The sequence below is a fragment of the Gorilla gorilla genome, chromosome 3, assembly GCF_029281585.2.
Source record: "Gorilla gorilla gorilla isolate KB3781 chromosome 3, NHGRI_mGorGor1-v2.1_pri, whole genome shotgun sequence".
Classification (NCBI taxonomy): Eukaryota; Metazoa; Chordata; class Mammalia; order Primates; family Hominidae; genus Gorilla; species Gorilla gorilla.
In genome coordinates, this window is record NC_073227.2 from 142,285,108 (window position 1) to 142,312,290 (window position 27,183).

A 27,183-nucleotide genomic window follows, 5' to 3' on the forward strand; every position below is an offset into this window, starting at 1 on the left:
GAATTTTATAAGTAACCATATACTTTCATTAAAAAAATAAATTTAGAATATCATTTACTGTAGCATATTCAATGACATCATAACTTATTGTCTTACCCATTACAGCAAAATATCTAGTTACAGGTGGCCTATTTGATATGCCTTTATACTAAATTCCGACTTCTTTTACTTAAAGCACAGCTTTAAAAAGCAGAAGGTTTTTCTTTAAAGCAGAGATTTTAAAAATCATTACTTTTCTTCCTTTACAAGTGGATATAGCTTGTTTCAGGAAATAACTTGGGAATGAACTTGTGTATAGATGAGTTTTTGGCCTAATAAAGGTGAATTTGTTTCAGAATATTCAGAAATATGGCCTTTTTTCTCCCAGGGTGTCTTTACATAATGTTTATTAACTAAAACAGTACAAAGCAGTGATAAAGTAAACAGAAATGAAAGCAGGCATACTTGAAACATTGCTGTAATGGATCTGATCGGAATTTATGCTTTTCTCGATAATGAATGAAGAAGAGGAAGAAAGCTGGATAAAGTATAATCAACCTCTGGTTTTAAAATTCCAAGTATTAAATTGTAAGAGGACACATTACTGTGTAGAAGTAAATCCTATTATTTCTGATTTTTTTCCTCCCAACAGCTACCATTTTGTCCTGTGGATGGATTATTTACCTCACATATTATAATTCCCGGAATGTTGGTCTTATTTTAACACTAGTTCTTAACAGATTATACAAGCATGGCTATATCCATATTGGTGAGTTTGAGTTAACACTGAATATTTTTCTTCCTTATAATCTTGAGATGTTGTCTTACCATTTTTTGTTGCTATAACTGAATACCTGAGACTAGGTCATTTATAAAGAGAAGCGATTTATGTCTGATAGTTCTGGAGGCTGGGAAGTCCCAAGTTGAGAGGGTGCATCTGGTAAGGACCTTCTTACCAGTGGGGACTCTGCAGAGTCTTGAGGTGGCACAGGGTGTCACATGGTGAGGGGGCTGAGCTTGCTTGCTCAGGTCTCTTTTTCCTCTTGTAAAGCCGCTGATGTCCCAACATCATGGCCTCATTTAATCCTGAGTACTTCCCAAATGTCTCACATCTCAAATACTGTAGTCAGATTTCCTACCCTTCTAACACTGTTAAAATGAGAATTAAGTTTCAACGTGAGTTTTAGAGGGAACAAACATTCAAACCATAGCAGATGTATATTATAAATTTATATTTCATGAACAGATAGTAGCATTAGAAATTTACCTTTGTTTCATGATAGTTAAGATAATCTAACTGGAATTTTTCTCACACAGCACTCCATTACTTCATGATAATATCCACTTGGTTATGTCCTTTACCCCATTATTTATTACTTCTTTAAGTGTTTCTGTAGTAACTTTTTGACTTTTAACTTATAAAAGATGCTCATTAAAAGAGTTTGAAAAACTTGGATATGTATTAAATGTGGAAATAGAAATTTCTTGAGAGTCCACCATTCAAAGAAAGTTTTTAATGTTCAATGTAGTTTTGGTTATTTTTAAAGTAACCCATACTTTAAAAATATGTAAGTTAGAATCATCTTGTATGTTTCATTTTATGGCCTGCTTTATTAATTAAATTTTTGACTACTTAAAAGTAGGAAATTTGCAGGTAGATAGGAGGGTGTATTAGGAAGCTATGTGCTTTGAAAGCCCTAAACCAGTGGGAGAAAGGGATGGGGAGAGATGACTGGAGAGAACCATTCTAACCTGCCTTATAATTGAGTACCTCTTAGTCGACATAAAACTTCTTTCAAACATAAATTGTCTTCCATTAATTTGAGGCAATGGCTGGTTCCTGCAGTCACTCAAGTTTCTAAAGAAAAATGGTGAATTAGTCACTACTTTGGGTTTATTTAATGGCAGTGCATAATTAAGGGAATTATCCATACGAAGCAGTTACTTAAACTAATATCCTCTTCAGGTTATTTAGTAGCTTACTTCATAGTGATGATATGTATGGCACTTTTTGTTTTATTGGGGAAAGAATGATGGAAAATCAGTAAGGCTGTAAGGGTATCAGGAAGAGAGTGAGAAGAGATGCTTATTGAATAAATTTAGTGCTAATGTTATTTTAAACTTTAAGGGCCCTACTGTCTGTTAAAACAGTTACATTAACTGCTGTTTTTTCCTTCCTATAACAGGTTCCTTCTCTTTCTCTGTTCTTTCTGGAAAAGTCATGGTTCGTGAAATCTATTACATTACAGAAGACATGTCTATTAGGTAACAAAATTAAAAAATTGAAAAGGACCCATGTTAAACATACTTTTAAAATATTGTTAAAATGTTTTATGATATTTTATTGAATGTGACTTGCTTCTTCAAATAAAACTAAATCAAATTTTTTTTCCAGTAAATCATACTTGGTGAATTGATGTTTTAAAATATTTTGTCAGTGGATTAATTTAGCAGAATATAAAAATAGCTGTTTATAGAAATGAGTAATCTTTCATTTCTAGATGAAAAAGTGAACCTTTAAATTGCCTGACCATTTTATATCACAGAGTTCATAGTAGTCATTCGTTATATACAGCAAGGTTTAGAGATGTTGGTCTGTCATCCATTAGCTCCTTATTAGAGATAATAAGTTTATAGAATTGTTCAGCATTTGTTAGAAACTCTTAATTTTATTCAAAGAAGGAAACACAAATATGAATATAATAAGGATATGATTGAAATGTTCCTTCTTCTGTAAGCCTTGAAAGAAAAGCCTACTCAATTTTTGTGATTTTCTTCAAATTTGTGACTTAGGTAGAATTCAAAAGTTTTGAATTAATTGAGAGGTGCTAGAGTTTGGCAATGCTCACACCTCACTTAAAACTATAGGAGACAACTTCTATACTAGTCTAAAATTATTTCCAAATCAAAAGTGAAAAATAAAAAGCTCAGAGACTGTAAGTCCATCCTTTTGGGGCATGAGATGATAGGTTATTTATGAGAAATGAAGGAACATCCTTAAAAGTTTCTCTTTTGTGTGCTAACATCCCTCTTTCAAGATTTGGCTGATTGTTACATAATTTTTTTCCCTGTCTTCTGTAGAACTAGGTATCTGTAATTTTTTATTTTAAAAAATATGATTTAAAAAGGAAAACATTTCTGTTAGCGCTTCATTTTCCTGTGACCATTAATTAGAAGAATACGATATTTCAAAACGTGTTGTATATGATAAATATATGCACTTTTTATGCATCAAGAATCTTTAGCTATGCAAAGTCTTTTCCTTTTTTAACTAGAAGATCATGAAACATACTTTATAAGTCTTTGTTCACGAAAAGATGTGTGTTTATGTATGCCAATGTTCTTTTGAGGATTTCCTGTATTTCCTTGTTCATTATCAATTGGCTTCCTTTTGGAATAACTAAGAAATGAGTTAAGTAAATTGTTACTTAAATTCTAATTTTGTAATTTCCCTTTCTTAGGATTCAAGATGGATTCATCATTTTTCGGTGGTGGAAAATGTATAACCCAAAACAGAAGCAACATGGTGAGTTTTCATTTTTTATGTGTTTAAAATGTTCAATCATATAATCAGGATTTTATGAAAACTAATTAAAATTAGATATGACCAGTTAGAAAAGTTTAATTTTTAGGCTGGTCACGGTGGCTTATGTCTGTAATCCCAGCACTTTGGGAGGCCGAGGCAGGTGGATCACCTGAGGTCAGGAATTTGAGACCAGCCTGGCCAGCATGATGAAACCCTGTCTCTACTAAAAATACAAAAAATTAGCTGGGCGTGGTGGCGGGCACCTGTAATCCCAGCTATTCAGGAGGCTGAGGCAGGAGAATTGCTTGAACCCAGGAGGCGGAGGTTGCAGTGAGCCAAGATCGTGCCACTGCACTCCAGCCTGGGCAACAGAGCGATACTCTGTCTCAAAAAAAAAAAAGAAAAAGAAAAGTTTAATTTTTAAAAATGAGTGAAGAGAATTATTATTAACTTTTGTAGCATTAGCTGTGATTTAAATGAGAGGTATATACTCTTCAGTAAGGCATCACATTTTACCAAAATTAATAATTTGAATTATTTGTAAAAATATATATAAAATACAAAATATTCCAAACAAAGGTAAATTTTAAACCAACAAATTAAAAGTACACTACCACTCATATTTTAAAAATAAACTAAGGAAAATGAATCAGCAACATTCACTTTCACTTCATAGTATCTTTCATATAGTAATATTTTTATGAGTAATTTACTTGTTAAACAATTTTTCAGGTAAATTCTTTTGCTTCTACTCCAGTGTAGGTTTTTTCTATTATGACTTCTTAGGATAATTGATAAAAAAAATGATAAAGGCGCAATCCTTCAAAAAACAAATATTTAGAAGATGTAATTTTCCTAATATTTTGCCGTAGTTCTTTGGCCTGTGTTCCCTCCTGTTTCCTCAGATTTATCACATGACTAACAGCTAAAATAATCTCTAAACTGTTATATCAAGCACTTCATCACCTTTACTTGCTGTAGTTTAAATCTTAAACAGACTCCAGGAAACACACCGGTGTTTTAATATGTATGAAGTATTCTGAGATTTGATAGTAATAAACCCAGTTTTAAACACATTAAACTCTGTCATTCACTAGCGTTAAACCTTTCCTCAGTCATCATCCTCGATCTCTCCTCAGACCACTAGGGTCAAATATCTAGCAGCCTACTCAGCGTCTCCAATTTTATGTGTAACAGGTTTCTTACACTTGAAATATTCAACCAAACACCTGATCTTCCCACCCAAACCTACCCCACGGTATTTTCCATCTTATCAACAGCAAGTCTGTCTTTTCTATTGCTCAGGCCAAAAATCTTGACTGCTGTCTTTTGTGTCCCAGAGGTCATCATCAAATCTTGTCAGCTTTCCTTTCATCCTACATCCAGAATCCAACTACTTCTCCCCACACTGGCCCAAGTCGCCATCATCTTCCACCTGTTTTATCACATAGTCTCTTAACTAGTCTCCCTGCTTCTGTGCACTTGTTCCTCAACCTGCTCTTAATACACTGGCCAGATCTTTTAAAAATGTAAGATCATTTTATTCCTCTCTCTTCCCAGATTTTCCCGTGGCTTCCCATCTCACTCAGAACAACACCAAGGTCTTGTAAGTGACCTATAGAATCCTACAAACTTCCTATAAATACCTTATAAAATCCTATATTATATCCCTATAAATATTCTATAAAATTCCTTCTACCTGCTGATCATCTTACCTTCCACCCCACTCCAGATAAACTGGCCTGTTAGTGTTGGTGATGAAACTGCAGCAGAGCCACCATGAAATGTTGGCCTCTGGATATTCACAGTATTCATTCCCTTATTTGCTTGGTGGTTCTGGTTAACTATCCTCTATCAATGAAGCTTTTCCTGAGTACTTTTGTAAAGCAGCACCCTCCCCCACAAACTAGCACTCTTTGTTCCACTAACCTTGCTTTTATTTTCTTCAATGCTGTATTTTTCTCCTGCATTCCTTGATGCTGTATATATATTTACTTGCTTATTAGTGGAATCTACCTAACTTGAATGAAGCAAACTCTGTAAAGGGTGGGACTTGTTTTATTCTGTATTCTATACTTGGTGTCTAGAAAAATGCTTAGTACATAGAAGAACTCATTTGTATAAAAGAGTAACAGAGTATCTTTCTCCTAGTCATACTTCTAAGTAAAACAAAACATTGAGAAACATCTTATAGAATGCTTGAAAATCTAACATGTGGAGGCATAATAAACCTAAAATACAATATGTTTCTATTCCCAGATAGACCTATACCAGTAGAAATTAATTCTTATGAGATTCTTCAAGGTTATGAACAACTCAATCAAAATTTACCAGGAAACTCTTTTAAATTATTTGTTTTCAAATTTACATAAGCAATAGTTTACTAATGATACCTGCATACAAATGTCCTGATTATTAGGCATACACTTTAAAGGCCAGTTGGTGAGCTGCAGAAGCAGCAATGAGGGAAATTAAGAGCCTGGACCTGCCCCTAATTGGATCAGCAGTGAAGCATAAACAAATGGTGACTGTATAAAAATGAAAACAGGATTACTCTCAAATCCATCTCTAACTTGCTGGGCATGTACAACAGATTCTCTCCTTTCAATATAACAGCTATGATAAGATATGGCTTCATTAATTGGAGACACCAAGGCATAAAGAGAAAGGTATTAATTTCTGAATGTACGTTGACAACACTGATAAACACTAAATACTGAATACTAAAATATTGTAAGATCCTCCTCAACATTCCTTATCCTGTTTTTCAGCTTTTATTCCCCCATTATTATCTCATTTATTATTTTATTATTTATTTTCACCTCTGCAACCCGAATGCACCCTTCTGCATTAGTGAATAATTTTTCCTATGTTCACTGCCGTATCTCTGGTGCCTAAAACAGTGACTAGTACATAGAAGATGTTGAATAAATAATTGTTAAATTATTAAATAAAAATAATAAATAGGTTTAAAAATTTTAAGATTGAACAAAATGCCTAAATCACTCTTTTCCTTCCAAAAATCACCTTAGAAAAGTATTGAACAAATAGCAAGTCTGTAAGCATTTAAAAAGCACCTTTTGAGGCAAGGCATGTTGGCTCATGCCTGTAATCCCAGTGCTTTGGGAGGCTGAGGTGTGAGGATTGCTTGAGCCAGGAGTTTGAGACCAGCTTATACAACATTAGCAAGACCATGTCTCTATAAAAATTTTAAAAAATGAGCTGGGTGTGGTGGTATATGCCAGTAGGCTTAGCTACTTGGCCTGAGGTGGGAACATGCCTCAGGCTGAGTTACAGTAAGCTATGATTACACCACTGCACTCCAGCCTGGGTGGCAGAGGAAGACCTTTTCTCTAAAAAATAAATAAATAAATAAATAAATGCACTGCTTGGTCTCATATTTTAAAAGAGAAACATTTAGCTCAGTTCACATCCCACCTTTATTCGTTCTCTTGTTTCTATTTAGTTCACCTGCATTAATAATATTCCAGCCAAAGACCTGTATGATTAAACAGTAAACCAGATCTCCAAGCATGGGCTGATCTCCATGCTTACGTGGTCTGTATTTTCTTCAAGGCTTCTGTCCAGGATCTTTTTTGTTAATATTCCTAGCCTTCTACCATCCTTAGGAGTATTTTATGTGGCAACACTCCTTTCATCCTCCATACCTGTACCCCAGTATTACACACTTAGATACAAAGAGACAGGTTGCCTAAAAGCACACCCATAGAACAGAAACACAGGGAAAAGGACACATATAGAGAGGCATATATATGCATACAGAAATGGGCATGCACATATAGGTATGCTTATGTACAGAGAAACATTTTCAAAGATGAGCACATACATGCACACACACTCAACACAGCCACACATGCATGCCTACACAAGTGCTAGTATGCTCACTGTATCCCCCTCACAGAGATGAATACACAGAGGCTACATGCAAAGTATCCTCCCTGCCCCCCACATACAGACAGGGGTACCATTCCAGATCAACGGAGGCATATCCCCAGCAGTGAGCATGTCCCCTCACAAACAAGTATCCCTCCAAAAGACAGGCAGTTCTTCCAAAGGCATCCATCTCTCATATACACGTGCATGTACACACACACACACACACACACACACACGGCTTCTTTAAAAACTAATATGTTGAGAATGGCTGCATTGGATTCTTCAGGAACTGGACAAAGGAGGTAAATAAATAGTAGAAAGAATATAGGATGTGATCCCTGTAACGTCATTTACTAATATTGTGACTTAAGGCAAGAATTTTAACCACTCTGAGCCTCATCTTTTTCATCTATAAAATGAGAACACCTCTAGTAACCTGTAGGATTGCTGTACAAAATAAATACTAGTTTTTTTCTCTTTGAAGGTCAAATTCTTACTAGTCATGTAAATTATATATTTGTTTTCAAGTTATTCTTTTAAGATAATCTTTCAGAATGTGATATAATGTTCAGAATAATGATAAAGGCAGCTCAGCTCTATTGTACTCTTGCTGTGTTCCAGGTACTGTTCTAGGCACTCTATGCACATAATTTTATTTAATCCTCACAACAACTCTAGTGATTGGAGCCCAAGATTACACAACCAGCAAGAAGTAGATTGGAACCCAGATACTAAACTCTTCACAAAACAAAAGTAAAAGTAAATGCATTTTGTAGAACTGCTTAAGTCTTCTGAACAAACAGCTAATTGAGACTCCTTGTTTTCCAAAGAGAAATTAGAAAAAAGATACGTATTTAATTATGTAATTGGGACACATGCTATTTGTAGTAAAAAAGGCAAGGTGCAGAAGTGCTGCCAAGGCATTACAATTCTTAGAATCAATACAAAGACAAAACAGTCTACTGACCTTTTAAAAACTGCTCAGGGTTTTCTATTTATGTAATTTATTTAACAAACAAGGTTTAGATGTAACCAGTTTTAAATTACACTAATAGATTATAGTAGGCTAAAACCTCTAAGTAATAAAATAACACAAAGGGACATACTTTACCATCATTCTTTCACTTCTTGATATAAGAATTTCTTGTGGTTAAGAAGAAAGCATGACTATTTATTCAGATCCATATTCATTTAAACATTATGATATATCATTGCCTGTTAAGAGGCAACTGGTCTTACAGTTTATTTTCCAAAAGACAGTCTTTATCCTAAAAACAAAATAAAGATTTTTGACAGATATAATTGGTCTTTAGCTGACAATCATCTATAAAGCAGATCACTAATTTTATAACCTAGGGAGTATTTACAGACATTCTATGATAAACAAATTAGATGTGTTCTTTTTTTTTTAAAGAGCTATACTGGACAACTGACAGATCTAAATGTGCTCCTGTCACAGAATTTGGGCACTTGAACACTCCTCTTTTTTCCTGATAGAGCAATTCAAAAACTTAGTAATAAAAATCTTGGTCCTACCTACAGACAGACTTTGGTCCATCTCCTTGGAAGGCTGAATGCACATCTGTCTATTCAGGCATATGCCCCAATTAGGCTTCTAACTTTTCCACCAAGAAACATCAACTTCCTTCTTGGTTAACTGCCAAGCATATGGATCTGCCCTTAATCAGAGAGAGAAATACTGATTATAAGGTCTTGTTAGTGAACATAATCTGTTTTAATATTATATGTAAAGATTGTATAAGCTGCTAATCTTGTTAGACTTTTATCAAAAGCTTCATTTGCAGCCTATTCATTCCTCTATCTAGTATAGTCTAAATTCTGTCCCTGAGTAATGGTAGACCGATAATGTACTCAAACCAAATTATTTATTCCTGCATTACTATTTGACATCATGTCTTTACTTTTGAAGGACATTGAGTATGTTGTTAAGAATGTCATCCTCCATACTAGAGAATTTCCTTTAAAAAAGCACAGGGAAGAAAAACTTAATTGACTCTTCACCAATGTTGTGCTCCTCTTGATGAGAATTAAATGTCATATTGTAGGTAAAAGTATGAGCAAATTATTAGTAATTGCAAAAGTAATAATTGATAACATCTACCAACCTCTAACATCACTATAAAATAGAGGTGTGGAATCTTTTTTTCTATTGAAAATCATTGGCACACAAAAAATTTAAAAAAGAACACTTAAGCCAAAAACAATTTAAATATTCTTAAATGTTAAGAAGAATACAGAATTTCCAAAAATTATAATATTTCTATTCTAGATTATGGGCAATTACAGAGAGCATACAGAGAGACAGCAATATGCTAATATTAAAAGAGTGACAAAAAGGATTCAAGACATTGACAGAAATTATGGGGGAAAGCCAGTCAAGGGAAGGCCAGTATTTAAGCTATTTCTGTTAACCTGAGGTATATGAATCTGAAGTAGTGACTACATTTTGCTATGTCCTTTCAAAGAAGCTGAGTTTATGGCACTTCCCTGCCCTCCCCTGAGTTTATTGACTGTGCCTGCCAGGTGTTCAGGGTCCTCCATACACAGTTTCCAAATCATCCCCTATTATCCCATTACCTTAAATTTACCACCACCAAATTGAATTTCTAAACACACACATTTTCTAACCTCAGTGCCATTGGTCTAATCAGTTATTCCATCTGAGCTCCCCTCCCCTCCACATCTGTCTGACATAATCCTACTCACTCATCATCATGCATGCTCCTTGAGGAATAAGGCATTCACAGGAGCCCTCCATCTGCCATTCTACTTCCTGACAAATGGGCAGAACTTTATTGTCAAACCATGACCCTGTTGGGACCGTACCAAATGTTCTGTATCAAAGTTAGAAGTTCTCAGTATTTTTCCTCCATTCACATTCACTGCTCCCTTTCTTCTTTAATTGTAATTGTTTATATGCATCTGCTCCACCAAATTGATTCAAGTAGCACTCATTTCCCTCTTTCTTTTTTTAAATCCCCCTCCCAGCTTAACACAATGATTAATAAACTGAATGCCAAATAAATACCTGTTAAAGATTTTTGTCAAAAACCACCTCTTTCCTGAAAGACACTTGGGTCACTTATTCTTGACTTCATATGTGTATTCTGGTGAGGAGCAATTCATTTTAATGAGATGTAATATTTCATGATCAAACGAAGTAACTACTTTTCTCAAAAAGAAAAAAAGCTGGGTTGGTTGCAGTAGCTCACACTGGTAATCCCAGCACTTTGGTAGGCCTAAGTGGGAGGATTGCTTGAGCCCAGAACTTTGAGACCAACCCGGATAACATAGTGAAACCCTGTTTCTACAAAAAATACAAAAATTAGCCAGACATGGTGACACATGCCTGGGGTCCCAGCTACTTGGGAGGCTGAGGTGGGAGGATTGCTTGAGCCCAGAACTTTGAGACCAACCCGGATAACATAGTGAAACCCTGTTTCTACAAAAAATACAAAAATTAGCCAGACATGCTGACATGTGCCTGGGGTCCCAGCTACTTGGGAGGCTGAGGTGGGAGGATCACTTGAGCCATGGAGATGGAGGCTGCAGTGAGCCATGGTTGCACCACTGCATGCCACACTGGGGGACAGAGCGAGACCCTGTCTCAAAAAAAAAAAAAAAAAAGCTTAAACAATTTAAGATTTACATTCTGCACTCTAGAAATTCTAGAATCAGAGAATTTCTAAAATCAGAAAATTCTAAAGTGGTCAGTGTCATTAGGCCTATCGCTTTAAACAGTCAGTTGCCTCTGGATACTGCAGGTGTCCATCCTTTCCACAAGCTGCAATCAATATTTATGATAAGAATTTCCAAGGACTTATTTGGGCCCCAGTTGACAAGGCTGTTTTATAATACAAGGAGCACTGGACTAGAATTTAGCAGACCTAGGTTTTTGCTTTGACTCTACAAGTTACAATCACAGGAATTTCTTTCTTAATCAGCAAAATGAGAGGTTTTTAAAGTATTAGTTGTTTCCAAGTTGATGAGGGGTTTTGAGAAGATCAATTTTTTCCAAGTTTTGTTCTTTGGAACAAAATTCTAGGGTTCATAGCATGGGATATTAGTTCAAATGGACCTTCTTCTCTACTTTCCAACCTCACTGTCCCCCTGCAGCTTTATTTTTCACACAAATATCCTAAATACTGAAAATAATTGAGACTAAAAGATCTAGTGTAAGTATCCACAAAGAGGTACATTCTTTTTTTCAAAATCATAAACCAGCTATGTAAACAAAAAATTTTGTTTCAGCTCCACTGTAATCTTGTTAATAATATGGCTTATGTTAACTAAATATTTTTTTAAAAAAGAAAAGTTTAGTCAAAAGAGCAAATCATCTAACAAATAGACTGCAAGATTAATAGAAGCATGACATGTAGGGGAAAATATGCACCTAAAGTAAATCTCTCTAAGGAACAAACTAGATAGACTTTATAAATGAAATCAAAGGCAGAAATATTGGGCCTGCTCAAAGTTAAGTGAATGTGTCAAAAGCCAAGACTGAAAAGAACGCGGCTCTTAGGAATAAGTTTAGCCATCTCTGCAGTGTGAGTAAGATATCTTCACTTAAATGCCACCTAAAATTATTTTTTAGATAGTTGATAGCAGTTGCTAAGAAAAAAAGTTTATAGGGCTGGGTGTGGTGGCTCATGCCTATAATCCCAGCACTTTGGAAGGCTGAGGCGGGCAGATCACCTGAGGTCAGGAGCTTGAGACCAGCCTGGACAACATGGTGAAACCGCTTCTCTACTAAAAATACAAAAATTAGCCAGGCATGATGGCGAGTGCCTGTAATCCCATCTCACTGGGAGGCTGAGGTGGGAGAATTGCTGGAACTTGGGAGGTGCCAGGTTGCAGTGAGCTGAGATTGTGCCATTACACTCCAGCGTGGGCAACAGAGGGAGACTCCGTCTCAAAAAAAAAAAAACAAAAAACAAAAAACATTCATAGCAGTTGCTAAGAAAAAAAGGTAAAAATGCTGGTTTAACAACTGGTACTATACAGTCACAGTCTAGAGACTCATTAGCATACTGCCTTTCTAAACCACACATGAGAAACTGCAAAATGCCCATTTCATACTCTCAGAATATTGTATGACAAAACTTAGCCTTTGTTCAAACTTATCTAATGAACAGCTGCTCTAGCTGTTGGAATACTTTTTCCAGACATGAAATCTGCCCCTAATATTCTGATTTCATTATTTCTACGGATGCCAAATACTAGCCCATTTACGCCAGTCTTCATCAGGGAAGAGTATATCATACAGTATAGAAGAGGGGAAAAGCTATGTGGGGCAAGAGAATGATAGCAAAACGATAGAAGACTAAATACTAGTGAAGTAATAATGAAATCTAAAGTAATTTTGGCTGGCTCAGACTTGTAAGTTTAAATCTATATTCCTGTAGGAATGAAGTTATAAATTATAGTAGATTACTAGGTGAAAAGAAAGGATTTTTCAACCAAGTGATGATAAAATCAGAGTTTTGTAAACTCCATAGTTTTCTAAAACATCTGTTATAAAGTGGAAAACATTTAAATATCCATAAATGTTTGAATTTGTTCAATAGAGATAAAAATGGATAAAGGTTATAAAAAAGAGGTCTCAGAAAACATGGTAGTTCTTTCATTTGGTAACAAAAGAAAGCATTGATTGTGGTACCTTTCTTCTATGGCTCTCTTTGGTTGACATGTGATGCATTGTTTTAGATTATTTCCTTAGTAGAAACAAGTGCCTCATCCATCACTTTAAATGGATTCATTAATTACTATTGCTATTTCTACTTAATGTAATTATGTCTTTTATTTGAGAAGATTGAAGTCCACAGTTCATAAAACCTATGTTTTAGTGTTTATGTTTATGGAAATAAGTATTTATGAAAAATTGTAGTTTCTGTGATGCAAAAGTTCAAATACCAATATGATAGTTAAATAAAGCATCATACTGTAAATATTTTACTGCATATATTTTGGTATAAAATTATGGCTATATTAGGGTAAAGGTGTACTTTTACTCTTTAAGTGGTACTTTACTGTTCTTAGCATAAAAATCTTTAAATTTTTTCAGTATATAACCGGAATCTAGAAATTAAAGTTGTTTTTAGAATGCTAAATTAAAATATAACAGAAACATCAAGTTTTTTCTTTTTTTGGCCAGTGTTTTGTGTTTATTTTATTAATATGCTTCTCTGTATCATAGAATTCTATTTTAAAATAAATTGAATTACTTTAGGTGTATAAAAATGTTTGAGTAAAAACTTTGAAGTTCTTAAAAAGTTGACTAAAAATTTTTTTGTAATTGGTGTCTTTAGATCCAAAGGCAGAAACCAGGTTATACATCACAGTCAATGACTTTGAATTTCATGTCTATAATCGTTCGGATCTTTATGGACGCCTTCAAGAGTTGTTTGGTTTGGAGCCAACAATAATTCCACCTAAGAAAGATGATGATAAAACACGGGAAAATGGAAGAACAAGAACCCAATCGAAAATTGAAAGGTTCAGTATCATACTTGAATTTTATTAATCTCTAGCATTTAAACATTTGCCTTTATTAGAATATCATTGAGGCTATGCACCTAAACAGAGCCTAATATTTCTTTGCAAATTAACTGAAACTTTTAGTAACATAAATAATTATATAATTATTTTAGAAATTGAGATAATATAGAATATGTAATCTAAAAAAGTCCTGTTCTATTCCCTTGCACACAAATCCTGCTTTTCTCTATATTAATACCTAATGTTATCAATTTAGTTTTTATCCTTTTGAATGTATGTACATAAACATATACATACATATTTAAGGTGCTTATAAAATACATGATTTTGTTCTGTGTGTTTCTAAACATATATGTTTAGAATATGTGCCTCATATAGTGTGTATTGTTCTGTAATTTGCTTTTTATGTAGCAGTTTGTCTGTAAGATTGTTCCATATCTGTATATGTAGGTCTGCTTTTAAAAATACGTATCTGTGTATGTAGGTCTACCTACAAAATTATTCTGGAACAGGATCAGCAAACTTAGACCTATACTATAGCACAAGTCTAGCCCACTGCCTGTTTTGTATATAGAGTTTTATTGGGACATAGCCACACCTATTTATTTATATATTATCTATCTGTTTAGTGAATTGCTGTGAAATTTTGATTTCTTAACATTTGTGTACTTTGTATATGGCCAGTTTTCTTACTCTTGGCTTGTCATTTTCATTTCATTAAGGGAAAATTAATTTGGCACAAGGCATTTGGGTGAGGGAAGGAAGAGGAGCAACTGGATTGTTTTCAGAAGTGCTTAAAACAGTAGACAAACATCAAAGTGACTTGTACCTTAATCATTTATGTTTAATAATAACTTTGGCTGTCTTATAAAATGTTGTATAGTAACATAATGGGCAAAATGGTAGGTGTAATGACAGCATATCATCCCTTATAGTTTTGTCATTAAAGCTTGTTATTCTAAAAACATAGTTTTGTTATAATAGCTTATCCATCTAAAAGTTGATATGATAAGAGTGCTCCAGTAGACAGCTGTAGGAATATTAGTATTCCTTCAGATGATCATTGTTCTGTTTACTGAAGTAGTCATTAGATGTATTTGGAAAGGTAAACTGATACTGTGAGGTATGGTATTGTGAGGAAGTGAACTATGTCCTCAGGTATTTAAGTTTTTCTTATTCATGTCAGTTTTATTTTTTCTTGTTAGAGTTAAAGTAAAAACAGAATCCCAAGACCCCACATCTTCATGGAGATCACTTATTCCAGTCATAAAGGTCAATGTGAGCACAGTAAGTAAATTCTGCTACAATTACTGTTTCATGGGGTAGTAATGTAGAACTTTTAATTTTTGCAAATGTTATTTTAATGTAAGAAAATTAAATAATTTTGTGGAGTTTTTTTTAGTTCCCATTTCTGTATAGTGTGAGTGAAATAATTATTTTAAAATACTGTTTTCTGATAAATTTGTGTTTAAATTTCTTTAAGTACTTAAATTTTCTTTTAAGTACTGGTTTAAATTGACCAGTGGAATAATTTAAATAGCACATAGTCCTAAAGTGGAATCATTAAGCTGTTGTTTGAAAATGATTGTTATTAGTTTAGCTAAAGAAAGAAATATGGCCAGAATAGCATGATATAATGTCTCTTATCTGTTTATTTTTTTTTTTTAGGGACGTTTGGCCTTTGGAAATCACTACCAGCCGCAAACTCTGTGCATCAACTTTGATGATGCTTTCTTAACTTATACTACAAAACCACCTTCAAGTCATCTTGACCAATTCATGCATATTGTGAAAGGAAAGCTTGAAAATGTTCGAGTCATGCTTGTTCCTAGTCCAAGATATGTTGGTCTTCAAAATGATGAGTAAGAAAATCTTATAAAAATAATAAAAAACTTCTTATAGGTAATATAGATACAGCTAGAAACTTTAACATCCTTTTAATTTTTTTGCTGCAAGTTGTACAAAAATTAGGTATATTTCTCTATTAAAGCAGTTAACAATGTAGTCCTTCTTTATAGGATAAATGGATATGCTATCCAGTGATAACTCTAATTTTAAATATTTTTCTGCATGATTATAACTATAATTTTTTTATCCTTTTCTCCTTCTAATTGTATTTTGGAAACTTACTTTGTGCAATTAGTTCCTGTTTGTATGTTAGGAGATACACATTACAGGTAGGTTTTTGTTTCTAGAAGATGTGACTAAAGAGTAAATTGAACAGATTCATTGCAGTGGAATACCACTTTGAGTTATTGAAAGTCGAAAATTGAATCGAAATTACTCTTGGAAAATTTGGTGAAGTTAAGATGGTATAGTTTTGAGACCCACTTGACATTTCTTTAAGTTCCAAACTGTCAGTTTTCCATCTAGCTTTCCATTTTTTTTTTTTTCCTTCAGTGAAGTAGCTGCTTGTATTTATAAGACTCATTATAGGAATGTTGTACACTAGACTCAGTGTGGTGGGATGCTGGGTGGGAGATGGGCTCTTGTGATTTTTATGTTTTTTCTCAATTTTTGTGTGTGTAAAGGATACTCTGGTTGAATTTATGTAATTTAAGTGTTCATATGGAGAGTTTTCAGTACAGTGTCTCAGCTTTTATCTTTGTGTGTAGGTACCTTATGAGGTTTTATGTGAAACATGATTATTCCTTTTTAGTTGTAACTCTTGGCTGGCCTGGTATTCGATTTTCCAGGATTTGGCTAGAATGATAGAAAGAGGGTTTTTCCTTTTTGAGTATCACAGTGACTGTGGGTTTTCCTGGCCTCACTCTTCAAGATCATGGACTTGGTTAAGAATCTTCTGGAATGTGGACTGTGCACACAAATGTGTATGAGTAAAGGTATAATACTGAATAAATCAGGATTTTTTTGAAAAATTATAGAGAGTAAGATGAAAAAGTGTCTTGCTATTAATAATTTGTATAAAAAGATTTAAAATTGTATTTTTCACTTGTTTAAGTGTGGAGATTACATGATGATATTAAACATTAACCTTTGTGATTTAATACATATTTAGAAAAAAATTGCAAGTTTTTGCATTTAATATCATCTAATGATTGAGAAGTTAATTTTGATATGCAAGAAGATATTGTGATGTATGTATGACAAAGAGAAAAGTTGTTTAATCAAAGCAAGCAAAGATTAATGGTTTCTGGGAAATTATTGATGGTAGAAAAACGTTCATTCCAGAGTTAGAGTTCACGATGTTTGCTCTAGATTTATTTCAAGTTGATTAAATATTCATGGAAATAGGTAATAAGAAGATAAAAATGATAACTTTTATTATTTAATGTTTTTGAATGATTATAGTTTAATATACAGATAGATAAAATGATACTTATTAGTTATTAATATAAAGTGGTCAAATTTTAATTTTGTTGTAAATGCAGAATATGATCATTTTATTCTAGTGATCATCATTCCATTGTATTTAAACTTTGTTTTAAATCGATTTCTCTCATTCAAAACTGAAAATGAGAAATATAAAACTAAATTTTTTCTTTTTAAAACCAAATTTTTTTTCTTCTTGAAGTAATTTACTGATAAATTTTTAGTATCATTTTATTATTAAGTCCAACATAGAATAAAACATGGAACAATTTCTTAGGATGATTGTTCATTGGAAAGATATTTTTCTTTCTTTTCAGGATGCTACTTGTTATGTGCTTGTTAGTTTTTTTTTCCTTTTCACCTATTGCCAGCATTAACTAGGATACTGAACATTTTATATTCTGGAGATTTGTTTAGTTTGCTTTCCCCTCCACCTTCTTATAGACCACCGAGATTAATGGGAGAAGGTTTTGTGGTGATGCAGTCAAATGATGTTGACATCTACTACTACATGGATGAGCCAGGTATTGTTGTTGTTGTTGTTGCTGTTTTTTTTTAAAGTGACAGAGTCAGACTCTGTCACACAGGCTGGAATGCAGTGGCATAATCATAGTCCACTATACCCTTGACCTTCCAGGCTCAAGCAATCCTCCTACCTCAGCCTCCTGAGTTGCTAAGATGACAGGAATATGCCACTATGCCTGACTAATTTTTAAAGTTTTGTAGAGATGGTATTTCGCTATATTGTCCAGGCTGATCTCAAATTCCTGGCCTTAAGTGATCCTCCTGCCTCATTCTCCCAAAGTGCTGGGATTGTAGTCATGAGCCCATGGTGCCTGGCCTGTTTTTTTTTTAAAGTATGTTTCGTAGCTACAATTCTATTTCTTCTATGAAATGCTGATATCTAGTAATATTTTAAATCTTCTTGCTTAGCCATCAGGAAATGGTAAATGTAGATAAGAGTGAAAATATCTGAAAAATATCTGTGTCATTTCTCAAAACTTGAATATTAGTTTAGTATTATAGATTAAAAGAGAACATTATTTTTTTCAAATTCAGTTTTCATAGACAAACCTCAAAAATTGAGAATGCAAATGATCATGAGTGAAAACCTTTAAAGGATGTAGTGATAGTTAAGGTAGTTCATCTTAGCTTAGAAGCTTAGTATATTAGATTTGAGACTTAAAGTTTGAGGATTGAAATCCATCTAGTTAGAATTCTTGACAGGTGGCTTCCATTTTCTAAAAGTATCTAAACATTGGGTTTTAAGCTCTTTTTTCATACTTCTGCTCTTTTTATACCTTTCAGAGTATAAAAGTATTTAAGGCCAAAGTATTTTGAAAGTAAAACTAAGATGTTATTTGCCTTTTCACCATGTTGACATTTGTTCTAATGGTGCAGAGCAATGGTGGGTAAAACTGTTGTTGCTTTAACACTAATCAAGGAAGTGGTTCCTAATTATACTAGTAGTCATTGTATTTTTCAACTGCCACACATTTACGGTGAAACAAAATGTCAAAATCACATTAAAATTTCCTTGATTAAGCAATAGAAATTATTTATTTTGTCAAATGTTGACCTTTGATTAAAGTGTTTTTAATATTTGGTGTGAGAAAATGGGAAGTACACATAAAGCGCTTGTGCTGCATACCAAAATATTCTGGTGTCTTGAGGAAAAGCACTTGTATGATTAAGTTGCAAGCTGCACTAATTGCGTTTTTTTTTTTTCATGGAGTGCCAGTTTTATTTGAAAGAGTAATTAGAGACAAACTATAATTTGAGCTTTCTTGTGAAAATTAGAACTTTGGAAAATTGGAGTCTGCTGTTATGAGCTTGACAGCATCCCAATAGTTAACATCTTTTATGATGAGACCACCAATGATATAGCAAGTGTGATGTTTTTAAATGTTTAATAATGGAATTGGTCAATATTTGGAAAAAATTTGCATTACTCAGTGAACCCGTATTTCCCAATGCATGATGTTACAAAAGTCGTGCATAGATAAATGTATTCAAAGTGCAAGATAGGCCAGTAGATTTTAACATAACAGCGTATGAAAAGTTTAGTGATATGGCTTCAGATTCCACATTGCAATTAACCTTTAAGAAATTTCCATTTGTTGAATTTTGGGGTAGTATCAAAGAAGAGTATTAAAAATTATCTGAAAAAGCTATTAAAATACTCCTCCCTTTTCTATCTACATATCTTTACGAGGCCAGATCTTTTCCAAATCCTTCAGTAACAGATTGAATGCCGAAACAGCTGTGAGAATCCACCTGTTTTCTATTAAGCTAGACATTAGAGATTTGCCCAAAAAACCTCTTATACTTATTTTGTTTTAGAAAATATAGTTATTCTTCATTAAAAGTGAGATTAAAATTTCATTTAATTTTATATTTATATTACATGTTATATTTAATTACATTAAATATTTTATGTCAACATGAGTTTATTTTTAAAATATTTTTTAAAATTGCTAAATTTTAATTTTGAACATAGTAATTCTTGATAGACATAATACAATATGAGAACAACCTCTTTTAGGTTCTCAATAATTTTTAAGAGTGTAAAGGTTTCCTGAGACCAAAAAATGTTGGAACTGCTGATCTAAGGAAACTTTTTAATGGCCATTTTAAATAACTGCCTTTATATTGTATGTTCTGGAATATAGGACTTGTTCCGGAAGAAACAGAAGAAAATATTGAAGGAGAAATGAGCAGTGAGGATTGCAAATTACAAGACTTGCCTCCATGTTGGGGACTGGATATAGTTTGTGGTAAAGGAACAGATTTTAATTATGGACCATGGGCCGATAGGCAGAGGTACTTGAGTATGTTATATTTCTAATAAGTTTTTTAGATGTATTTAGATGTATATAATTTTAAATAAAAACTAGCTTAAAATTTTTATAAACTATTTTATTATGGCAGAGGAAGATATCACTAAACATTTTGATCCAAATAATAACTTGCTTGTGGCTTGTCCACAAGCAAGTTCATTCCAAAGGTGGAGCTGATCGATTAGACTTAGTATCTAATTCTGATTGATTAGAATTAGATTGATTAGAATGAGGAGCATATTTATTGGTTCATTTTTTTTTCTTTTGGATTTAATCAACAACGATTTCTTCATTGATCCCCTACTGTATGCCAGATATTGTTGGGACTATGGGAATTCAGAAATAAAAGACATATATCTTCCAGTTTTAGTGGGGAAGAAAGAACCAAAAGACTAATATTAGGTGCTATAATAAAGGTAAGTAAAGGGTCTTGATGAAGAACTTAGAAAAGTACTCTACTAGTTTGCTAGGGCTGCCTTAATAAAGCATCACAGATAATGTGGCTTAAGCAACAGAAATGTATTTTCTCACAATTCTAGAGTCTAAGAGTCCTCCAACAAGGTGGTGGCATGATTGGTTCCTTCTGAGGGCTATGAGAGAAGGATGTGATCTAGGCCTCTCTCCTTGACTTGTAGATGGCTGTTGTTTTCCAGTGTCTTCGTGTGGTCTTTCCCTTGTGTACCTCTGTGTCCAGATCATACTATCCAGTCATATTGGATTAGGACAGCATACCCTAATGACTTCATTTTAACTTAATTACCCTTCTGAAGACCCCATCTCCAAATATAGTCACATTCTGAGGTACTGGGGGTTAGGACTTCATCATATGAATTTTAGGGGTTAGGACTTCAACGTATGAATTTTTAGGTTACTTGGTATTCCTAGTATATAGTATATAATTTATATTAAAGATTAGGGGAGAGAAGAAGGCTGTTTGGTTGAGGTAACGTGTAAATTAAGTTTTGAAAGATTATTGAGAGTTAGCCAGGGAAAGAAGAGGAGGGTGAATCATTGAGGCAAGGGAAGAGTTTTATAAATGCATGAGGATAGTGGAGAATTGTCCTATAGTTATAGTCTATAGTGGTTAAGAGGTATAGATTTTATAATGTCATTTTATTTTAAAGTATTTTTAATTTTTAATATATTATGAACATTTTTCTACTTCTTGAAGAATTTTAAACAAAGGGGACATTTACCATTAAATATGAGGGAGCATCTAAGTTTTTATGTACAAAATTAGACATTTCTTAAAATTAGTTTAGTTTTTCTATTCATGAACTAGCTTTTTTGAATAGAGAAATACAAGCCAAGTCATCCACTTGAGCAGATATTATGGGGCCATTGATAGATTAGTGAAAGAGTGCTGATACTAACTTGATGTATTGACTTTTTAAATGCTTTTTTAAAAAGTGCCATCTAGCTAGCATTATTAGAATTATATATTTTGTCAAGTAGTATATTCTAAGAAGGCTGGTTGAGGTATAATATACCGAACAGTATATTCTATTAATCTTGTTATCTGTAGTATATAGGAATACCTGCCTCATTAAGTAGCTAACTAACAATTATGTGGTAAATGAATAAGCTCGTTATTTGAAAATTCTTGCATTATGCTAAAACAATACTTCATTAAGTTCTGCATTAGGTCATTTGTTAAACTTGAAAGTAAGCAGAGCATAAAATTTCACGTTAGAAAATACTTTTCACATTATTGGATTTAAATTTTCCTGTTCTGGTAAAATTTTTCCTATAAGTCATGCTATATTTGACATACAGCATATAGTTGAAAATGAGAGATTTTACATTTCATTAAGTAATAGAGCTACATCTATTTAAACTATATTGAGAAATCTCAAGAAAGGTTTATTTTATTAGGTTGGCAGAACAGTTATGTATTGTTTGCGAAGAAAAAATGAAAATAATGCTTTAACATAGGGCCATGAAGTGTGTTTGCATTTTTTAGCACTTTAAATAAAGTGTGATTCTTCTTAAACTGTATTTAATTTCATTATGTATTTTTCATAAGTTTTAGGGTATATTTACACAAAAACCCAAACTAAAATGCAATAGAGAAATGACACTGAAGATAGAAATTTGCTTTAACCACTCCTTTCAGTAGAGTTTTCCACTGCCAGGAGAGAAGAGCAATGCATTTCTAACCCGGACTTTAAAAAAACACTCAGGTTTATTTAAAAAAGAAAAAAAAAGTCTATTTTTCACATATATTAAATTCACTAATGTGAGCAATATTTGTCTCCTCAATTACATGTTCAAAAGGTCTTATGCAGCCATTTCCTCTTCTCCTTCCCTGTATTGAGTTTCTGCACAAATATGAACTGTAATCAGTAATGAATAGTAAGGACAGTTTTCTTAGCAGCCGTCTATTAACATAAGGCATACAGAAAGAAATCTCAGCTGTTTTGCTGTTGGATAATTCACTCAGCATTGTGAGGAGTTACTGACTTTTGAAATAGCATGGTTTTAGCCTATAGATTTTATAATCATAACATGATTTTAGTTTCTAGATTTTGGTGTCAGTTCTACTACCTTTACATGATTGTCTGAATATTTAAGATATTATTCAGTTTTTACTTCATGTTTTCTTTTTATGAATTTTCATGACAGAGTTGAAATACAAACTGTTTTACAATGAAACTTAATCTTCAGATGATGATTATAATAATACAAACCTTCCTAACATTGTCTGGCATTTTTTTTTTATTGCTTTCACTTAAAGTACTTTCATTAGTATTTTCCGACTTGATCCTTATAACTCAGTGAGATTCATAGGACAGATGTAATGAACTCATTAAACTTGTGCGAAAATGGGGAAGTGCTGAGGTTCAAACCAGCCCTTCAGGTCTACTGCCCTTCTCATTATGTCCTCCTATCTACCCACCTTGTAGTCAATGATCATCTAATGGATTCTCTATCCTTAATATTCTTAATTTTCTATATTTATGTGTCTTAAAACATTTGCAGAACTTTATTTTCCTTTCATATATTTTAATTTAACGGTAGCAAGTTAAAGTCTGTGAGACTTAGTGTACAGATTTTGTCTGGTTCATCTAATTTTTCCCAGTCTTAATTTATTCTAGGTAGCATTTTCTGTCACTGCTGACTCAACCCTTCCTGTTTTAAAGCCATAGACTGGCACCTTCTTTGAATGTATGAGTAACATTATACAATACTAATGTTAGCTCATGTAGAAGACTCTGAATTGAAAATTTCTTGGGCTCTTTCATTTTTGTCAAATGATAAGGGGAGGCAAAAACATTAGTACTTTAGCCTCCAAATACCTATTTACCTTTTAGAAATCTATTGCTCTTTAGCCTTTTAATGATATAATATTGATTTAAAGTTATTATGAAACTAATAGAAATAGCCAATTCTTCCATGTGCCATACACTGCTAAGTGTTTTCCATGTATCTTACCATTTAAACCTCCGAGCCTTTGTATGAGACAAGGTATATTATTCCTGTGTTACAGAAGAGGAAGCAGCTCAAATTTTCTGGGGAAGATTGAGTAACTTGTCCAGGTTGGAATGATGATTTTAATTAAGCTATCCTCTGTCAGTTCTTTGTTTGCCATTTGGGCAATTTATATACTTGTAGAGAGTCTTTAGTTTGTCGTAGTACTCTTGAATAGTGCAAATTTTCTCTTGTGTCTCATTTGATAATAGTATATCTATTGAGTAATCAAGGCTCATTGATCTCTGGAAGTGTTAAATACTGCAGAAAGCAGTCTAATTGTCTAATTGCTAAATGTGATAGCAATGATAAAAAATTAGAATATTGATTATGTTCCTTTATCAGAAGTAATTTTGTTTGAATAACATGTCATTATTCTTTCTACCTCCTTAATGTAGAGATTGTTTGTGGAAGTTTTTCTTTCCACCTGACTATCAAGTTCTGAAAGTTTCTGAAATTGCACAGCCTGGGAGACCAAGACAGATCCTTGCTTTTGAATTACGAATGAATATTATTGCAGATGCTACAATTGATTTGCTCTTTACCAAAAATAGGGTAATTATTATAATAATATAGTAGAAAATAGTATTTAAAATTTTGACATTATTTTTCAGAGTTTTTTCCTGGTGACTAGTCCCATACTTGGATTAATTTATAAGAGCTGTTTTCCCTTCAAATAATTTTATGTATTTTACTATCATCATAATTTTACTAAATGTCAAATAATGGGAAGAAATTAATAGTAATAGACCTTCATGCTATATTCTGGCTCATTTTCTCCTTTATATCTGGCTAAATTGTTTTAGTGTATTTTTGGTAAAAATTTGAACTTTTGTTCTTAGGAACTTGTAATACTTACTTCACATCAATAATTTCTTCTGTAATAATAACTGAAAAGTAAAGATGGGAGAATAATTATAATTAATGTTTTATATGAATTAATTTTTTCTTTTGGTAGGAAACAAATGCTGTACATGTAAATGTAGGAGCTGGCTCATATTTAGAAATTAATATTCCAATGACAGTTGAAGAAAATGGTAAGCTGCAACTGTTACTTTTCTTTTTTAAATAATTAGAGAAATAATTATAAATAATAAAGTTTGTTAATCGTCTTAGACTAACATTAATAAGGTTTTCTTTTTCAGTTTTTTAATTATATTTTGATGTGCCTATACTCATTAAAGGGAAATATTATATAATTGAGCATTTAGAGAAAAGGGAAACCTTTTCTAATCAAGTTCAGTCTTATATGCTTTTATTATAACGTATACATTTCTTTTGTAGAACTGAGCATAATTTACTTAATGCATAGTTTTCCAGTTAGACTGTTGCACTATGAGAGCAGGTGCTGTTTTTTTTTCTTTAGTGTATTCTCAGTGCTGAACCCTGTACCAGACATTTGGGCAGTAATTGATTGGATGACTGCAAGGCTTTGTTTTAGGTTATATTATTAGTAGATTTCGTCAGGGAGTAAGCTGGGTACTTTGAGTGGCATAACTTTAATAAACATTTCATGTTAAAAATGTTAAAGTGTGTCCTCACAGCTTTAGTTTCATCTGAGCTGAGATGATCTAAGTTGATCATGCACTTGAAATATGGGGACTGACACAGTTAATAACATGAATAAATACTTTTTGTTAAATTTATCAAATTGTTATAACTTCATTTTGCCTTGTAATTGAGAGCAGTTAAGATGAAATTCTGCTTTATTTTCTTTCTTGAGAGTAAAGAGTAGCAACTTACCCACATTTAAAATCAATCATCATTAGTGTTTCTGTTGCTAAGTATAATTCATTTTTATGTAATTCTTAGCTCTTGTTTCTTGGTTCTGTCACTTATTTTGGTGCTGTAAGAGGAAAGCAGGCAGAGGGTTGACTACGTTCATTAGTTTATGTAAAGTGGTAGCATTCAGGCCTGCCTGCTTAGATAATCAATTGAAAAAGTGACTGTGAATGGCATAGTGTATCTTTTTCCCATAACTCTGAGGCTATTTTAGTGAATAACTAACCCTTATCTAGTGTTAAAAATACAATCTTACTAAGGCTTGAAGGAAATGTTTGAGATTCTCTAGGAGTGCTAATTCAGAGTACGCAGTTGGAAAGAAGCATCTTTTAGAAAAGCCAAAAGCATCTTTTAGAAAAGCCATACATCTTTTACAGGTGTATGATGGGGTATAAAGGCAGTTGAGAGTTTTACACAATTGATAATGTTTCAGTTAAGGAAGTGCTTCTGCCTTTTCACAACTTATGATACACATAGGAAATAGTATTTTTACTGTTTTATGCAGTATTATACAAATACTGGTACACTGGAGTAAAGGAGTCACCTGAGGACTGAGGAGTCAATATCTTGAGTATATCTATTATAAATGTGTGGCAAGTACCACAGCATACTTGTTGTGGAACTCTTGAGTTAAGGGTCTAAGGAAAGCCCAGTCAGGTTTTGGGTATAGAGGTTAGGTAGCTTTTAAGACAACTGGCAAAGAGAAAATGGACTTAGGTGTCAGGCAAGAACAATATATAACAAAACTTTTTAGAGATTCAGGTATTTAAAAAAAGAAAAAAAGCCCAGAGCAGAATGCAGGATGCATGTGGAACTAGCCATATAATAGTGACCACCACAGAAGTAGTGTTCATAGGAAGAGATTTCTTTAAGAAAGGAAATACAATACTCTAAACTATTCAGCTTTTGTTGAGAATGGACTATATTGCTGAGAAACTGTCATTACATGAGGGGAATAGCTGTTACTTAGTAACCGTCATTATATAAGGAGTAGTTGAAAATGATGAAAATATGTACCCTTGAGTCAGTGGAAGAAGAAAAGGAGTTGTGTTCTGTAACTGAAAACTACTGTTTAAAGAATAGACTTGTAGTTTTGCAAACTACAAAGGAAAGTAAAATCAGAATAGATATTATATGGAGTTGGAACTTTGTTCCTTTAGAACATGAGAAGGATCACCTATTAAGTTAGCAAGCTCCCTGTCACTGAGGTGTGTTTAAATAGTGACTACCATTTTTCAAGGATTCCTTCTTTGAGTGGTGGTAGGAGTTGGTTCTAGTCCAAAGATGTTTCATTTTGTAATTGTTTTCCTGGTTCTTAGTTTTTATGTTTTTATTATTAGGTTACACTCCTGCTATTAAGGGACAACTCCTACATGTGGATGCCACTACCAGCATGCAATATCGGACCCTTTTAGAAGCAGAAATGTTAGCAGTAAGTCTGTAGTACATGATGATATACATACTTGTATGAAAAACAATTGATTTTCATTTTCTTATATTAAGTTTAAGTAACCAGGAAATCATCAAATGGTCCATCTTCTAGTTCAAGAACAGCTAGGGAAGAGGAGTGGATTCCCAGTGCTATGGACTCCTGTTGGCATCTCTCTGTTGCTCTCCTTCTAGTATGAGGGAGGTGAATAAAAGGCAATGATATGTGTTTTTGGCCTGAAAAATATGAGAAGTTGTTAGAATATTGTTTTTAAAGTACATTGTGTGGCTGGACTAAATCTCTTCTAAGTTCTAAGTAAGATAATTCTTTAATATATGTTTTCTAGCCCCGCTGGATTTCTTTCCCAGGGTTTAAATAATGTAATTTATTGTGCCTTTTACTTGATG

General features: G+C 33.1%; 1 protein-coding gene across 13 annotated transcripts in view; it reads left to right on the forward strand.

The window, feature by feature from the left end:
- BLTP1 (bridge-like lipid transfer protein family member 1) overlaps positions 1-27,183 on the forward strand; it is a 215,442-nt gene that overhangs the window by 20,180 nt on the left and 168,079 nt on the right. For 12 of the 13 annotated variants that reach the window (XM_055385628.1, XM_019025467.4, XM_055385634.2 and 9 more), the window contains 11 exons: positions 632-748; positions 2,166-2,244; positions 3,441-3,505; positions 13,732-13,918; positions 15,127-15,208; positions 15,590-15,783; positions 17,699-17,778; positions 19,927-20,077; positions 23,964-24,120; positions 24,524-24,602; positions 26,688-26,779. In XM_055385628.1, the coding sequence (XP_055241603.1) occupies positions 632-748; positions 2,166-2,244; positions 3,441-3,505; positions 13,732-13,918; positions 15,127-15,208; positions 15,590-15,783; positions 17,699-17,778; positions 19,927-20,077; positions 23,964-24,120; positions 24,524-24,602; positions 26,688-26,779 (1,283 nt within the window). Of the gene's footprint in view, positions 1-631; positions 749-2,165; positions 2,245-3,440; positions 3,506-5,065; positions 5,112-13,731; positions 13,919-15,126; positions 15,209-15,589; positions 15,784-17,698; positions 17,779-19,926; positions 20,078-23,963; positions 24,121-24,523; positions 24,603-26,687; positions 26,780-27,183 lie in introns of all 13 variants that reach the window. The other variant, XM_055385635.2, reaches the window with a different exon arrangement.